The 19,365-nt window shown below is 38.9% G+C and overlaps 1 protein-coding gene across 2 annotated transcripts in view; it reads left to right on the top strand.

Moving 5' to 3' along the window:
- Positions 1–19,365, top strand: part of deptor (DEP domain containing MTOR-interacting protein) — a 49,628-nt gene that overhangs the window by 17,728 nt on the left and 12,535 nt on the right. For both annotated transcript variants that reach the window (XM_055209720.2, XM_055209719.2), the window contains exons 6-7: positions 6,113–6,295; positions 9,518–9,655. In XM_055209720.2, the coding sequence (XP_055065695.1) occupies positions 6,113–6,295; positions 9,518–9,655 (321 nt within the window). The remainder of the gene's footprint in view (positions 1–6,112; positions 6,296–9,517; positions 9,656–19,365) is intronic.

Here is a 19,365-nt window from a genome sequence, read left to right as displayed (position 1 = left end):
CAGTTATTATTACACTTAATTATGCATTTTAACATATGCTTTTGTCTATTAAAGGGGCGTGTACACCAAAGCGGTTAAACATGACTGAAAACGGCAGGCGAACGGCGACTGTAGGCAGCTTTTTTTCAGCTACGCTATGGCTGATATGATACTTCTGCTTTGTTTATCAGTCGTTGAGCGATGTGTCAGTTGGTTGTATTTTTCTGACTCATCATTCACTATGATTGGATGGCCAAGTGAGAAGTGACATTGATGTGCGGAGTGTTTTACCCAAAGTTAAACATTTTTCAACTCACTGCGCTCAGCGCTGGAAAACTGCCGAGTACCGGCGCTCAGCGCGGACAAAACCCCTCAGCTGCTGCCTTTTTAAAAAGCATGACGCTATCATTTGAAACAATTGAAACCATACGCCGGCTGCTGGTGTAAATGCCTTGTTGTACATGCCCCCTTAGGCTATGCATTTTATCACTCCATGCATTCCCTAGATATTGAACCGTTGACCTTAAATTTGCTAGCAACGATACCTTACCAATTGTGCTACATGTACATAATACAGGAATGCTACTCTGGATTACTATAAAAGTCTGTGTAAAGTCATTTTAGAGAGTTGTTTCTAAACACATTATAAATTTTAGAAATGTATTGCTGAAGCACGTCATAAATACGTGAACTATGTAGTACTGAATTGTGTAGTTACACCATTAAACATTTTTCCAAATTGGGCGTGGCTAAAACGGTGGCTCGATGCCACACTGGAGCCTCCGAGCATGGCCCCGCCCCTAACACATTCATGAGCATCTATTCAGGTTGTAGCAGTACTTGAAAGTTGCGTGAGATGGTAGCTTTCGGCATGGTTTCAGTGGCGTTTAAGAACAAAGAGTGCTGCTTATTTTTCCCAGATTTTGTTAACTTTCAGATTTTTTTATCATTCAAAATTAGTTGGGTGCTTAATAACACAAACACATTTTAATATCACTTCACACAGACTTTAACAATGTCAGAACTGTGATTAATTAAAGTGAAAGAAAAGTCTTTTTGATGGACAGCAACAGATGGACGTGCCTCCAGCCAAGCAACAGCAAACTTGATCACCTCTGTGTCTGGCCAAATCGTAGCGCCTTACTAGAACACATACACAAAAGGCTACACATACATACAGTAATGCAAACCAATAGAGGCCTTTTATACAGATTCATGTGACTACTATTGAACATGGTTGTACCCTTCAGTCACAACCAAAAGGTCACATGCACACCAACACAATGCTGAATCTGTTAAAGCATACAGTGTAGTGTCTCTGCTTCACTGCACCTTTCCTGCCTGATTTCTGCTTATTGCACGTAATCTGCAGATCTCATTGGCTGATACTCTCACTGCTTCCATTGAGTCAGCCTGCCACACATTGATGCCTGGAGATGTTGATGTAATATTTGTACTGTGATATCATTTATTTTTTACATACAAAGGAGTATGTCTCTTGCACAAAAACAATGGTAGCTTGTTAACCTGTGCACAATGTAAACTTTCAAACAATAATAAAGATTAATACTATGCGGCAAGAAAAATTTTAAATGCATCACTAACACAACTAGACAGGGCCTCATATGGATTGGTGGTGCATTTCAGTGGATTTACTTTGCTTAGTTACTGATAAATATACAGGTACTACATAAAACCACACCATAACTGATTGAAGCTTGTGCCCCAACTTGAATTTGGTTGCTGTATTTTGATCCAGTCAATCAACAAGTAACACACATGTGCAGATCTGTCGTCATAGAGCATGCTGGGAAATCTCGTGCTTTAAACCAACAGAACAATGACAAAACTTGAAGGGTGAATTTCTTTGGTTCTGCCTACAGGCAAAGAATAGTAAAAGATGAGAGCAGGAGAAATTAGCAAATTGCTACACCCAGGCTCCGCCCCACAGCATTTAGCTGCCTGCAAAGTTGTGTAACAGTCTGACTTAATAGTAAATGTGGAGTAAAGTGTATACATCTGTTGTCCTTGTTTTACAGCCAAAGTTGCTCCGCACACTTGATAAATAAGTGTGATAAAGGGCAAGCGTGCTGCTCACGCATGCCTTATCATGGTGGTAACAGAGCTCTCCAGAACCAGAAAGCTGCTTCTCTGCTGTGTCTGCTTTTGCTTTGGCTTGTGGATTGAATGTTCCCGTATGTGCATAGCTCAGGTTGTGTGTTGGTAGGGGGGCCATAGGGGTTGTTTGGTTCACCAAAGGTACACAGTATTGCAAATGCACAGTGGACTGTGTTTGTGGGAGATTTGGGTTTTTCTTCATTTATGTTGACAGTTTTATTTGAATGCCAAGATGGCTCCAAGTGACTTGTAGACTTTGTTAGTAGTCCACCCAAAATTGTAAACTTAAATCAGATTGGCTTGCTTGTATTTATCAGCTAATAGGTTGGGGTTTTTGTGGGGTGCTAGTTAATGGACTATATGTGATGCCCATGCTATTTAGTACGGTAGCCGAGAGAGGCCATGTTATTATTATGAATGCCTTCTTTCTCTCGTTATCCTGACATAATCCAAATCTCATAAAGTAAATATTTTCTCTTATCAATATAAGTTTACGTTTGATTAATAAAATAGTCGAAAAGATTCATAATTTAGTAAGTAATGATCACAGGTGTAAGGGAGGGACACAGTAGGCAGAATCCCGACAGGGTGATATCACTGAAGGGATTCATTTGCGATAACAACCCGGTTGGCTGTATTATTCCACTTATATTACATGGCTATTTGCTAAACGAGTAAATATATAGACACAACATTTTTAATTGATAACTTTTATTAGCACATTTGTAAGAAAAGTAAACCTATTGCAAGGGAAAACCTATATCCTAATGTCTGTAAGCAAAGACGATTAAAACAAGTTCAAAGTCCATACAAGATGAACATTCAGTTTATTAATGTCATGCTATTAAGTATGAATATTTATGCTGCACTGAAAAAAATGATTCATTGAATTTAATCAATTTTTTTAAGGTAAGTGGTTGCAAACAATTTATTTAAGCTACATTTACACAAAAGTTTTATATTTTGTTTTACGTTACTAATTTTTTTGGTTTAAATGTAGCTTAAATAAATTGATTGCAACCACTTACCTTAAAAAAATTGATTAAATTCAATGAATCATTTTTTTCAGTGTGTATACATTCATAGGTATTATATGGTGCATGGTAAGATTACTCATAGTAGCCCAAAAGATCTTTATTGTTTGCTTTTACGCCAAAAAAACTTACATTTCACCTTGAAGGCACTACTTTTATTATTGTCATAAGTATAAATAAATAAAGTTGGACTGTTGCCGTTTGTGCATTTAGGGATCATCTCTAAAGTTATAATGTACACATTTTTATCTTTAGTAGCATTTAACAGTTTATTAAAATAAATATCATAAAGATTGACTCTTTGTTGGCTGTAAGTCATTCTATTTAAATGCTGTTAACTCTTTCCCCGCCATTGATGAGTTATCTCGTCAATTAAAAGAAAACGCCGGTATTATGGACTAGATGGCGCTCTTACCCACCTTATAAAAACACCATGGCATATACGGATCCAAAAGCAGTAAATATTCTGTGTTTAAACCTACCCATATTTGAGAAGTGATAAAAAGAAAACAAATGAAGATAGGATAAAACAGGGTTTTTTGTTTAAAAGCAAAGGGTCGGTTCTTTCATTTAAAATATTGTTTGTTTATATATTAAAATAAGATAATTTTCTGGAAGGCAATTAAACTCATAAAAAATGCTGGCGCTAGCTGGCAACTTTAAAAATAAAGGCTGGCAGGAAAGGAGTTAAAAGTAGAAACGTGTATATTAATGTGTAACTTTATAGACGCTCCCTTAAAGCAACACTATGTTGTTTTTTTACCTTTAAATAATGTCTCTAAAATTATTTCAGTGATAGAACAACTTTTAACTGGACAAATTGTACTGTTGCTGCAACCTGAGCAGCCTCCTAGCTGCTACAAGCACACTCTGAAAGTGGCGGTGGAGGATAGAGCACACAGCCCCGCTCCTCCCCCTGCCTGCAGAAGAGTGTCTGATACCAGGCACTGTTGCGCTTTTCAACCACATGGGGGAGCTGTAAGTCATTTTTACATGGAAACTACATAGTGTTGCTTTAATTCACGACTATCAAATTGTCCATTGCTGACAAATCTATTTCAACTTGAGTGAATCCCTGATCCAAGTAAAATTTTCTTTGTTAGTTTATGCTAATTTGGCTAAATATGTTTCTGCTGTCTCCAAACAAAACATCACTTTCTAAGCCCTAAATGCATCACTTGAAAAAAACTTTTGTTATATCAAAATCACGAGAAAGTTAAGTTGTGATCAAAATAATAATATTACATGGCCCTTTTTTGGCTTCCATAATTTATTATACTTTGAAGCACTTACTGTACATAGTAGCTATAAACACAGGATTTGCTTGACCATAGCTGTATATTTTACTTTTCAGAGTTATGCACATGTAATAATAAATGTTTCTTTCTTTTTAAACCTTGAAATCTAAATATTTTACAATAATTTCACTGTACCACATTTCTCTGTTATGCTGTCCCATTATGTAAATAAAGGCCTGGTAGCATCGGTTTACCCACCCTGTGTCACATAAGAAAATAACAAATTGTACTTTACACTTTTTGTAATGGTCAGATGGCCCCTTGTCCAATTGTGTGTTTTTGCCTTAAAATTGGACAAGACTGTGTGCAGAAAGTTAAATGTCTGCCTCAGGATGAGCTGTGTTGTGGTAGGAAAATGGGCAAGTGTCAGCGCACAGAGGAATCCACGAGACAGCCCAACTCTCCCACACACATCTGCAGTGTCTGCATTCTTTCACACAACAAAACATACAAATGAACTTTACTTTCCATACACTATCCCTTGTTACATTTATCCTTTTTTTTATGTGCAACTGCAACCCTATTTTAAAGTTTGAATGGCTGGTCTGGAAATTTCAGTCTGATAGTGTTGATGGCAAAAGCAGATGAATGTGCACATTGAGCCCCGGGCAGTATTTGCATTGGTGGAAGAATAATGACTTATTGAATTTTTCTTGCCATGTACTGTATCATTGAAATGTTGCTGAAACTATAAGAGCCCTGTTATTAGTGGCATGGCAGAGTAATAACATGGTAGAGCACTAAACACTGAAATAAACATGGCAAGTGAATGTTGAATGTTAAACTAAATCTTTAATAATACTGTGTTTGAATGAATCAGGGGATATTACACAAGCAGCATGAGTTGCTTTGATCTATGACTCCCGTGGAAGATTATGGGATGGGATTTTGTGATGGTATGCGCACTCCCTACACAATCATTCCTAGTTTCAATTAAACTGTTAAACAGGTTTTCCTGTTTTCAGCATAAGCAAAGGCTTTGAATGTTTAACTTTGTTTTAAATTTTCAATACATTTTACATTTATATATTTTGCAGACGCTTTTATTCAAAGCATCTTACAGTGCATTCCAGGCCAGCTATACATTTTATACATGTTTTCCCTGGGAACCACTTTCATTGCATTATGATCAGAATTTTTGTTTAATTTGTGTGCTTCAATAGAACCAAACTCACATATTTGCCTGTTTGATTAGTTGAAATTAAATATTTAACTTAAAGGTGCAGTGTGTAATTTTTAGCAGGATCTCTTGACAGAAATGCAAAATAATATACAAAACTATATTATCAGGGTTGTATAAAGACCTTTTTATAATGAACTGTTATGTGCTTATTACCTTAGAATGAGACGTTTTATCTACATACACAGAGGGTCCCCTTATGTGGAAGTCGCCATTTTGTGCCGCCACGTTTCTACAGAAGCCCGTAACGGACAAACTTTTTTACTAAGTTGTCTCCGACGATATGTTTTTCCGGTGGCGGCTACCGTAGCTTCTCTATGCGTTTTAAAAGCAAGGGGTAAGCAGTGGAATGAGCCGTTGGTTGCAATTCGCAACCTGACCACTATACTTCGCTAAAATGTACACACTGCACCTTTAAATAAAAACCTTTTAAAGTAGCTTCTGACTTTTGGACCCACCCCTGTACCTTCCCCTCCTTATGTGTCCCTTTTACATCTTTCCAGTTTCCAACAAGCATCACTTCATGGATGGTGGGCTGCTTTACCAATTCAGGATGAATTTCCGCCGACGGCGACGATTGATGGAGCTGTTAAACGATCGTTGCCGAAGCATCCCGGAGAACCACGACAGCCCGTTCTGTCTGCGCAAGCAGGCCTCCGAAGGGGGAAACACCAGCTTCCTCTCAGGTTAGTCTACAGTCATGGAGGAAATCCAGAGAATGAATACACAAATGCTTTTAGTACACTCAAGGTGTGTGATACTGAGTTAGTACCAGGATATTGATTTTTAGATGCAGTGGATAAATTAAAGTGTCAGACAATAAATGTAAAGACCTGGTCTCCTGGACTTTATTTCGTTGCTGATGTTGTGCACATAGAGTTGATGGAGTTAGGACAACCATGAAACTGCCAAATTAAATTGATTTTTGGTGAGGAAGTTGCTGAAAATGCAGTTAGCACACATAGATTGTAAAAAAGTGCAGTATAGAAAGCCTTTCTTTTTATTTCCTTCTTCTGTGCTTACCAACGCTCTCACGTTAGAGTTCGCAGTGTTTGGAAAGTACTAAAGTTAAAGTTTAAATAGGTAAGGTTGGTTTTTCTCATCTACACAGATCTTTCCAGAATGCTTTATGAACATTTTATCGATCACATAATCTCTATTATTTGATAAGCGAGAAAGGTAAACAAAAAATGTAATCTTTATGGTATTGTTAGGTTGTTTTGGCGTGCGTTTTTTTGTTAATGTGTTTTTATCATGTTACATATAGTGTACTGTAAAAGTAAACCTGCTTTAGATCAAGTATCAGTGCCAGACTGTTGAATCAGTATCACACTGTCATGACTCCATAAAGGAAATGAGCTCATAGTCTTGGGACTCATGTTGCTTGGTTCCTCTTGTTAGAGCTGAATAAAATATGAAGTCTCATCTTCCATGTGTTTTGCGCTTGTTTCACATGTAACATGTAAAAACTGTCAGGAAAAACAACTATGAATCAGCAGAGTAAAAGAGAATAATTGAAAATAATGATATAATTGTTGATATAAGCAATAATTGACGGCGGGCTGTTGAATTATTCGAAAATAATGCACACCACCCAAGTTTGAATTGCGGCACAAAGCAGAGTGCCGGTGTCATGAGCAATTCGGTCCCCCCTAGGACCCCCGCGTGATTCCATTGGCTGAAAAACTCCTCATGGGTAGTTTTCTTAGCGCCTTATTACAATTCCTACAAACTCGCGTTATGATTTATGGTGTTAGAATGTTGTTAAAATTACAATTGATGTCTTTTAAATGATATGTTTCATATAGTAGTATATAAATAAGGCTATAGGTGGGAGATCTACACATTGCTTGTGTCATTTTATTATTTATTTTGATTATTATACTGTACCCTTTTCACTTTTGTACTGTGTAAAGTTAATAAATTACTTTTACAAAACACGATTACTACATAGCTGAATCACGCTTTAAAATTATAATTTATAAGCCATGATTACTACACTTTAAAAAAAAAAAGAATTTTGTAAGGTATGTTAATAATTTACAAAAAAAGTATTGTTTTTGGAAAGCAGATGATGACACAAAAGTACTGACGTGTCTGCAACATGAATATTAGTTTATTATATAATTTTTTGGTTAACTTTTATTTAAAAAAAAAATTGTATGGTTCTATTTTGTCCAACATAATTAGCTTGCTAGTCCGCAAACGCAGCAAGATATCGCAATGACAAATTTTTGAACAGGCATTAGTGCGAGACCCCGGGGAAAATACTTTTTCAGGAATTGATTTTTTTTGCACCGTCACTTAAAGACATTACACCCCAAACACGCTGATAAGCCGCTTGAGTTTTTTAAGAATAACTCTATGTTAATAAAGTTATTCTTTGTTGTAGTTGATTGATATTTCTTTTTTTTGTGTTTTCTTTAATGTTAATAAGGATACAATGTTTTGCAGATGTGTAATTTTATAGACAAATTATACTATTTACAGTCGCGGCGGAGAGTTGGGGGGGGGGCGCGAAATGTTTACTTCTTCCTAGGGGGGGCGTGACAGAAAATAATTGAGAAGCACTGGCCTAGCCCAATTCATTTGTTAGGATCCAAACAGGGATGAATTTAGAAGCCATCAAACACTTCCATGTTTTCCCTATTTAAAGACTGTTACATGAGTAGTTACACGAGTAAGTATGGTGGCACATAATAAAATAGGGAGATTTTTAAGCAGATAAAAAATGAGAACTATATTGTATGGAGGAAGAGCACTTAGTTTGCATCATCACTCCTGACTTTGGAAGTTTGAGCAAGAGAGAGGAGTTTTCAGGGGAAATCATGGAAGTGTTTTGTGTGCAGGAATAGCATCTTTTACATCTGAGCTTCTCATACAACATTAACATTAAAATACATTTTAAATTATTAATTATTATTAGGAAAACACCACCGTTTTACAATATTTTACAATGTTCTTACCTCAACTTAGACGGATTAATACATCCCTATCTTTTTTCAATGTATGCAATTAATTTTTGTACAGCGCATTGTAAATGTGTTGGCATTTGGCCTGGCCCCATTCATTCCTTGTATGATGCAGACAGGGATGAATTTAGAAGCCACCAAACACTTCCATGCTTTCCCTATTTAAAGACTGTTACATGAGTAGTTACACGAGTAAGTATGGTGGCACAAAGTAAAACTTGGCAATTTTTTAAACAGAAAAAATGAGAACTATATTGTATGGCGAAAAAGCACTTAGTTTGCAGCACTTCGATCTCGCCGCGCAGTAACATCATCACTCCTGACTTTGGAAGTTTAAGCGAGAGAGAGGAGTTTTCAGGGGAAATCATGGAAGTGTTTTGTGGCTTCTGGGTTCATCCCTGTTTGTAACCTAGGGAATGGATGCGGTTGGGCTAAATGCTAACACGTTCACGACGTGCTGTACAGGGATTAAGTGCATGCATTGGAAAAAGATAGGGATGTATTCATTTGTCTAAGTTGAGGTAAGAACATAGTAAAATATTGAAAAACGGTTGTGTTTGCCTTAAAGACATTTGACAGGTCAGGTGTGCGTGTTTTTGAAAAGTAATGCAGGATTAGCCTATAACATTAAATACATTTTAAATGATTAATTATTATTATTTGATATAATTGTTTTATTATAAAACAACTGTTGTAGTCTAGTCTGTGAAATGTCCTTGTGTAGCTATAGTAAGCGTTTATTTCTGAAATAGCGCCGTTTTCCAATGGCTGCAAAAGCAGAACTGAAACCCTATAGGCCTCTCAGGACTGTTATGTCAGTTATTAGATGCACCAGAGCAATGTTTACATCTCATAACACAATTTACACTATAGATCTGATGTGTCGTCTTTCTTTCACTTCCTCTCTGTCTCTTGCTGGACCCCCTCTCCTCTCAGTGAGCCCCACTAAAGAGATCAAGGTGGTTTCGGCAGTGAGGCGAAGCAGTTTGAGCAACAGCTGTGGCAGCAGCGGTTACTATAGCAGCAGCCCCACCCTTAGCAGCAGCCCACCTGTCCTCTGCAACCCCAAATCAGGTAAGAAAAGCCCGCCCCCACACAATGAATCCCCTTGCTTGTGCTAACACAGGTGATCAGAGAAGCCTTGCATTCCCATTTGTGTTTTTAAAAATGACAGCACATGTATTTTCCAAAATGTGATGTGTTCCACTTGCTTAATTGGTAGAGAATTGGGTTAGGAGCACAAAGCTCATGGGTTTAATTCCCGGGGAATACACATATTGATTAAAATTTGTACCTTGTAAGTTACTTTGGATTTCTGAAATATTGGGTTTCTGAAATATTTTTTGGCATATAATATACTGTAGGACAGGCATCATGATGTCAAATCACACAAAAGATCTACAGACACGTTATGCTGTTACTTGCTTATTTCTAAATCTCAGGGAGAAAATCTAGTCACTCTTTTGAGCAAAAAATGACCACTGATTTAAGAGATATGTCATAAACCAGACACTGGTCTTGCTGAACTCTTTAGTATTGCACAATAACACATTTCTGGTGAGAGAGTTATCTCTTTTTTGAAGTTTGTTTACAGCATATTACTTTTTCTTGAACAGAACATGCTGTGCAGCTGTTAAGACGTCTACTATGTTTCTCAAAATCTCCATGGGTGGGTCAGGAGGTTGTGTGTTTGTGTGCTTTCAGATCATAAAACCCACATGGTCTAGCACTCCCTGCGTTCTACTTGGCCTTGCTCCAGTAATTGTGCCTGTTGACAGTAATCCTATCAGGCGTGAACTATGCGTTTCTCATGAACTTTTTCAGACCCTCACAGATTCTCCTAGTTACCTTAAAGTGCTGATCTCAGATTTTGGGTGAATTCCAAATGGCATTTGTTCACCCTTGAAGGGCACTGCGGCATGCGGGCGCTACATAAAGAGCTGTTCAAGACTAAATTAAACTAAATCCCTTCATTTAAATTTTACAACATTTGTCATTTTTTTCACCAGTAGTGACTTTAAGGAAGTCATTTTGCAGTTTATGACTATATGATCCTGGGTGGTGGATTCATGCAAATTATTTTACTGTATAACCTTCAGATGCAAAACCCTCTAAGTGCAACTAGTTTTCTTGGAAATTAGCATTTTTTATCAGGCTCTTATGTTTGGGTTCAGTAATTTAATTTTAATGGCAAGAAAAAGGTTAGTAGTCAGTAACTGAAATGCCTTATTTTCACAAATGTCACTTTAGTCATTTTATTGGTATTTAAAGGGACACTCCACTTTTTTTGAAAATATGCTCGTTTTCCAGCTCCCCTAGAGTTAAACATTTGGGCCCGGTTCCCCAAAACGTTCTTATCGCTAAGTAGTTCTTAACCTATTCCTTACCCTCTCTCTTAACTCTATGGCACGGTTCCCAACACGTTCGTACACTAAGTATATCTTCTGTAAGTCACACTTTCGTAAGGTTGGTCTGGACCATTCGTAAGCTCTCTCTTAGCGTTGTTTGAGCGCAAAACGCTATCGCCGCAGTCTTTAGAAATCAGTGCAGCGCAGCACAAGTCAAACTATGGTATGCTGACAATGATTTTATGTTATGGACATTTTTAAGACTTATAATAAAATATTTTGCAATGGATACAGGGCTATTTATGCAGTTGACTTTATTTGGTATCAGAACTAATGAATCAAAGACGGCACCGGTGTTTGTTCCTCATTGAAGTCTGTTCCCTCTATGTTTATAGCGTTTTCATCACGTTATATTTATAATTTATTTAGAAAGATCAAAGATTTCAATTGGTTATACTAAAAAGCAATAATATCATGTATTCTATTACACAATTTATTAAATATTTTATATTTGACAGTTGTATGTCTTTTAACATATAGCCTGTCATTTTCTTTTCTTTTTTCTCTACTGTTTGTTTTAAAACTGTTATGTTTCCAAACATAATAAATATATATTATACATATAATATGATTCATACTGTAAAAATAACTGACTTACAATCAAGAACAGTCAAGATACATTACATAAATGCACACATATACATCTCAGTAGCCATTAAAACTTTCAATGTATATAAAGAATAAACATATAATGTGATAAAAACGCGATAAAAAGACTAAACTAAAGTGAAACACAGGGGGAACAGACTTCTACACCGGCCGTGTAACTGTTTAGTCCATGACAATTTTATTATTCGGCAACACTTGTGACATTTTGCCTGACGTGGCTAAATAAAAAAAAAATGCCTCCCAAGACAACCCCTTATGGAGCTGCTGGATCTTCTCAGACCATAATTCTGTATCTAATTCTCTCTCTCTCTCTCTCTCTCTCTCTCTCTCTCTCTGTTCATTGTAGATATTGCTTTTTATTGAAAACATTAAACAATGGCCAGCAATACCGCATTAAACAGAAGTAACTGCAGCTGTTTGCCAATCAATTCTGATCGTAGTACATTACCATTAGTATAAAAGGGTATTAAATATATTTTTTAAAGTCGTTAAACCCATGTTTAACGTGGATGATTAGCGAGGAATACCCGGTTCGTCTACCCGTATTACTGACAATTTTATAATTTAATTAATAGTCTATATTTGACGGATAACTTAAACTATGTTAAAATAAATGTTACTGGAATAATTTGAGTAATGTTCCATTTGTATAGAGCGTGTTGTCTTTCTTAACACCGTAATGCACCTTCGCGTGAAGTGGAGAATCGATCCCTGAGCGATCGATCGCAAATAATTCAGCACCTTCACTCGGGACAGCGACATTGTTACGTCGTACTTAGAGGCAGCGTGTAAAGAAGCTTCCTAAGAGACTCTTCGGGGAACACAAACAACTTTGCTAAGATATATCTTTTTGAGCCTTCTTAGTGTGCTAAGAGTGAGCGTTATCGGGGAACCGGGCCCAGATTCTTACCATTTTGGAATCCATTCAACTAATCTCTGGTTCTGGATACCACTTTTAGCATAGCTTAGCATAATCCATTGAATCTGATTAGACCATTAGCATTGCGCTCAAAAATAACCAAAGAGTTTAGATATTTTTTTAAATGATATTATGCAGCAGCCAAAAATAGTCCCCTTAGTATCTTTCAATAGCAGGGGACTATTACGTAATATCATTGCGTCTCCTGCAGCCATGTTACGGCAGCAAAGTCTTTGGTCATTACGCCAGAATGAGAGTATAGTTCCTAGCCATATCTGCCTAGACAATTGCAACCTTTAATTTTCCGTCGGTCTACAGAAGAGTCAAGTTTTAAATAGGAAAAATATTGAAACTAAAAGTCCGTAAGAATCAAATGTTTAACTCTAGAGGAGCCTGGAAAATGGGCATATTTCGTGCGCGTTTTATATATTATGTAATGTTCTTATATATATATATATATATCACGTTACCTTCGAAATTCGGTCGATGATGTGAGCAACTCCGACACCTTCATAAACCTCCACAGCCTCGATGCATCTTCTTTGTGTGTTTACCTGTTTCACGTGCTCCGCAAGACCATTTTGTGCTTGAGCGCCACCAAGTCGTGTTTTACTGGAACTTCAGCAGCGCCAGGCACATGAACAAAAGCACCAATCTCATTGGTCGGCCAACTTTTAACGCGCCGCGTCAAACGAAAAAACATGTCCGAGGGGGTTTTCTGAAAATTACGCTTTTGCGCCTCGCGTTTTACGCGTGGGTGTGCGCACTCACATTGGCGCTCGTTCTTGAGTCACGAGACGTTAAACGTTGACGATAAAAAATTTCAAAAAAGTGGAGTGTCCCTTTAACCAATTTTACTGTCTACCTTTGCAAAACCCTCTAAGTGCATGCAAGTTTTTTTTTTTGCAAAAACCTCCACTTAAAAAATCCACTTCTTTGGACAAGACACAGTAAACAGTTGCAAAATCACTAAAGATGCAACTAGAACCATTGCAAAATGATAAACGACAGAATGTTGAATGTCAAATGTCAAGAAACTGCGTGCTGTGATCCATGTAACTGCCACGTGTGGGTTGTATTCAGGTCCAAAGACTCACAACGGACCCAAGTTTAAATGTAAAACAGGGTTGTTTTGCACACCATTGTCATCAAGTACATTTTCTCTGCACTTTATGATGCACAAAATGTTAAAGCCCCCCTAACCTAAAAAAAATCACATTTAAATGTTTTTCTATCATGTGTTGCCAGTGTGTGTGCAAAAACATCCTGTAATTATACATATACCATCAAAAATAACCAAAGTTTCGATATTTTTTTAAATGATATTACGCAGCAGCGGGAAATAGTCCCCTTAGTATCTTTCAATAGCAGGGGACTTTTTTATATTGTTGGAGATCCCCATCAATGTGATGTCACATTGATTACGACCCGCCTATGACCACTCACAGACTCCGCTTTATGAGTGCATAGTTCAACTTCTGCCAGAGAAACGTGTTTTAAGGTAGTCCAAACCTCATGTTTAAGCGCTCTACCCCCTACTTTGCATACAGGGGGAGCTTTTTTGCATTTAAAGAGACACACAGCCACAAATTGCCATGTTCAACATCGTATAATGAAAGATCTGTGGTGTATTTTGAGCTGAAACTTTACAGACATAATCTAGGGATACCAGAGACTATTTTTATATTGCTGAAGAAACCTATGTTAGGGGCCCTTTAAATAAATGTACACTTACACAAAAGTTTATTTGATAATCATTGATTATCAAGGTAACATTTTAGTTAATGGTGGCTGTGTAGGGCGTTCCAGATCTGTACATATTAAACAGTAATGTCTTGTAGCCTACTGAGTGCTCACTTCAAGTGTTCTGCCTTTTATTTACACTGTGATTTGTCTACATGAGGATATTATGACTAATTTTGTAAACACCAAAAAGAAAATAATCGGCATAGGTTATGCTTCACTAAATATGCACATTTTCTGTCTTGTCTCCATCTCTGTTTTACTCTGTCTCACTTCTCAGTGTGTGCATGTGTGTGTAGAAACAGTAAACTCTGACTCATAAAACTTTGAGAACCTTGAACGGTGAGTGTACACGCGGAGTTTGTATGAGAGGCGGCCTGGCAGGAACACACAGTCCTCTTAAGGAAAGGCAAGTAGCACAGCCAGCAGGCAAAGGAACAGAAGAACATTTTTATACGCAACCACACATGCACAGCACCGAATGAGAACATTGGCCTCCATGGTGAAACGAGGCAAGCCCCAAGCATGCCTGCAATAAAGCAATCCCCACCTACCATATGACTCAGCCCTTGACTTCACTTAATGCACTGATCTTTATGCAGTTTCAGTACAGTAAGGCTCACTGTATAAACCAGACTTCATGCTTGTCCAAGAGCATTCACAATCCTATGCAATCTGGCATCAGAGCATTTATTTGCAATATTATTATTTTGCAAGGAAAAAGGTTGCTTTTCCAGAAAAGATGTGGTTTCTTACACTGTAAAAAATGCCTGTGAAATCTACAGTACTTAACTGTGTTCGTGCACAGCAAATAACTGTAATAAAATTCACAGTGGATTACAGTGCATTCAGTGTGAAATCACAGTAGTGTTTTAAAACTGTAAAAATCACAGTAAAAAGGTATGTGCTGTAGAAAGTCACAGTGAATAAAATATCCTGCAAAGATTCACAGTAACCAGCAATGTACTGTAGAGACTCACAGTAACCAACATTGTACTGTAGAGACTCACAGTAACCAACATTGTACTGTAGAGACTCACAGGAGGGGTGAGCAGGGGCGAAAATGTACAAATTTTTTTGAAAAAAACGTTTTATTTTAAAAGATATATTTTAGACAGATATATTTTTGCTGTGATCGGTACTCAAGTGTGGACTATGAATTCCAGGTGAAATTTTGGCATTGTGGGCTTAGACTCTGTCAGCAGGGACGAAAGTAACACAGGTGGCTCAAAAGTAACAAAACAGAACAAGATAGATTTTTGTGTTACGCTTGTTTTTAGTAAATAAACATGACTATGATCTTGTTTATATGTATTTTTGGTAAAATTTTGGTTTCATCAAATGTTTCTAAAGCAACCTGACAGTAGAAACTTGAATTGTTGAAAAAAACAAAAAAATCTAACAGTTTGAACACAATAAAATTAAATCAAATTAAAAAATATACATTTTCAATATAATGCAACAGTATTGGCAGTGGGAGAAGAGTAACAAGTGTTCATCCCGACAGGAACTCCTGACATTTAAACCCAATTGACTTTTATTTTGAAAAACTCTGAGAAATCAAACTTCATGATGTGTTACAGCACATTTTACATTCTGCAAACTCATAAATGTATTTAAGTCCAGTCAACAACAATTTTTGTTAGCAACATGGTGATGTCTAATCTTATTCAGGATACACAAAATAAATTGAAGAAAATAATTTCTTCAATAATCTTTGTTGGGAAAACATTTTAAAGTATATTTGATTTTGTATTATTTTAAGTATTATGCTAGTAATGACAAATTAGATTAATTTTCTATTTCTTTAAAGGAGAAAGTTCACTATGATTATTGTTTTGTCTACAGTATGGTACACACAACATTCCATTTAATATGCTACCACACTGAAATAAATTGTAGGTTACACTTAATACTTATACAACTATAAATAACTTTTCAACTATGTCAACCAACTTTCACTAATTTGCAACTATATTTCAACTAACTGTCCTTAGAGTATTAGTAGACTGTTAGGGTTAGGGAAGAGGTTAGGGTTAGTGGAATAAGTTGACATGCACCTGCAAAGATACTTATAGTCAGTTGAATGTCTGTTGAGGGATCATCACAATAAAGTGTTAGTAGATATTAAGCAGACAGTCTACTAATACTGTAAAGATTGGTAGGATAAGTAGTTGCAAAGTTACTTATAATTTGTAAAATGTCTAAAGTGGACTATCGAAATAAAGTGTTACCAAATTGTATAGGCTGACTCGTCATGTTGCTTTGAGTATGATTGGTTAATATGACTATGCGACAAGATATCCAGAGGCCTTCCCTCTTCGTTCCATCACAACCCCAAAGATCATCAATGCACTCGTCCAGTTGTTCTCCAGGGTTGGGATACCTGAGGAGATCCTCACAGATCAAGGGACTAATTTCACGTCAAGGCTGATGAAGTTGCTGCACCGGCAATTAGGCATTACTGCCTTAAAGACAACCCCATACCACCCGAAGACTGATGGACTAGTGGAGCGTTTTAACCAAACATTAAAGAACATGCTTCGTAAGTTTGTGTCGGACACTGGAAAGGACTGGGATAAATGGTTACCATTCTTGCTGTTTGCCTACCGGGAGGTGCCTCAAGCTTCGACGGGCTTTTCTCCATTCGAGCTTTTGTATGGCTGGCGGGTACAAGGACCTCTGGATCTCCTACGGAAAGGATGGGAGGCCGCTACGTCTGGAGATGGGACGAAGTCTGAAAAGGGTATAGTCCAGTACGTCCTTGAAATGAGGGACCGCCTAGAAAGCTACAGAGAGAAGGCCCAAGAGAACCTCCGACAGGCGCAGAAAGCACAAAAGACATGGTACGACCAGAATGCCAGATCCCGAGAACTGCAACCTGGACAGAAGGTACTGTTACTGCTGCCCACATCTGCAAACAAGCTGTTAATGAAGTGGCAAGGCCCATACAGTGTCGTCCGTAGAATGGGACCCGTAACGTACGAAGTGCGTCATCCAGACAAGGGTAAGATGGTACAGACTTACCACATCAACCTACTTAAGGAGTGGAAGGAGGCACCCAGCAAACCAGAGACTGTATTGTTTATTCGTGAGGTGGAGGATGATCTGGAGGATGAACAACCTGAGCCGAAGGTGAGAGAGCCAGTAGAAGTTAATCTCCGTCATCTGGGAGAGGGCAAACAGGCTGAGCTGTACCTCCTTCTGAGCCGATATCCCTCGTTGTTCCGTCAGAGGCCTGGACGGACCAGCTTGGTGCAACACCAGATCCACCTGCTCAACCAGACACCTTCACGACAGCGACCATACCGTGTTCCTGAGAGGCTGGTGGCACCGCTGCAAGCAGAGATTGGGACGATGCTAGATTTGGGAGTCATTGAACCCTCGAAGAGCGAGTGGAGCAGCCCTATTGTGATCGTCCCAAAGAAAGATGGTACGTTACGAATCTGTATTGACTTTCGGAAGCTGAACGCCCAGTCAAGGTTTGATGCCTACCCCATGCCACGCATCGACGACCTGCTGGAGAAGATTGGTCAAGCAAGGTATATCACCACGCTGGATCTGTGTAAAGGTTACTGGCAAGTCCCTTTGGAGGAGACGTCCAGACCCTATACGGCGTTTCGGACCCCACAGGGCCTATACCATTTTACGGTCCTACCTTTTGGGCTGCATGGGGCACCGGCAACATTCCAGCGACTCATGGATCAAGTCCTTAGAGGATGTGAAGAGTGGTCAGCGGCATACCTGGATGATGTGGTCATTTACAGTGCAACTTGGGAGGATCACCTTCGGCACCTCAGAGACACTCTGACCAAGATCCAAGAGGCTGGCTTATCCCTGAATGTGGCAAAGTGCGAGTGGGCGAAGGCGGAGACCAACTACCTGGGGTACCATCTGGGAAACGGTGAGCTGAGGCCACAGGTGGACAAGGTAGAGGCCGTTCGAAGAAGCCCAAGACCACGGACAAAGAAGGAGGTTCGATCCTTCTTGGGACTGGTGGGATGGTATCGACGATTCATACCAAACTTCTCGACCACTGCCGTCCCTTTAACCAACCTGCTCTGTAAGAGTATGACAAACCCAATTATCTGGACTGAGGATTGTGAGCTGGCCCTCACCACCTTGAAGAAGCAAATGTGTTCGGATCCCGTCCTCTTAAGTCCAGATTTCAAGAAGGAGTTCACAGTTCAGGTAGATGCTTCGGATGTGGGGATTGGAGCAGTCCTGGCCCAGGGCGAGATGGGTGAAGAAAGGCCCATAGCATTCCTGAGCAGGAAACTGTTACCCCGTGAGAGGCGATACTCTACCGTGGAGAAAGAGGGGCTCGCGATTAAGTGGGCATTGGAGAGCCTCCGGTACTACCTGCTGGGAAGGGAATTCACACTAGAGACTGACCACCGAGCTCTGACCTGGATCCATACCATGAAGGATCACAACGCTCGGGTGACTAGGTGGTACCTTTCCCTGCAACCCTTCAAGTTCAAAGTCAGACATCGACCTGGAGTTCAGAACAGGATTGCCGACTACCTTTCCCGGAATCCGGTCAGTTCGCGGCCTGGAGAGGAGGGAGGTGATGTGACAGAGTGACCTGTCCCTATGCTCGTTGGTCCGTGCAGCACACACACACACACACACACACACACAGTCATCCCCTGCATACCTCATCCTCTCCGTTCCTGCTGAGGCGGCGGGTGCACACGCACGCCGATAGCACGCTGGTCTGGTCTGCATACACGCATACATATCTATTCTGTTTCCATCCTCAACCGTATTCACACTGGCTTTGATACACACACATTAGCGTTGTCTTTTGTTTGATGTTTGTCCTGTTGTCATGTCTATACTTCCTTGTTATGAGCGTTTGTTAGCGTCTGTGTTGCCGGTCTTCCGCGTTGCTTCTCCATTATGGGCCGGTCGAACCCGAGCGCCACCAGCGGCCTGGATAAATAGCGCCAGGTTCGCTGTGAGTGGGCGTGTCGGCGTGAAGCAGCCGGAAGCCGGCTCGTCCATTATCCTGTCTGTTGTAGGGGGGAAATAATTAAACTAGATATTTTTATTATGTGGTTATTATTTTTGTTTATCTTTTGTGTTTGTTATTTTGATCC

Source organism: Misgurnus anguillicaudatus, chromosome 10 (genome assembly GCF_027580225.2).
Source record: "Misgurnus anguillicaudatus chromosome 10, ASM2758022v2, whole genome shotgun sequence".
Lineage (NCBI taxonomy): Eukaryota > Metazoa > Chordata > Actinopteri > Cypriniformes > Cobitidae > Misgurnus > Misgurnus anguillicaudatus.
Note: the sequence above shows the minus strand (reverse complement) of the source record. Positions and strands in the feature narration are given on the sequence as shown.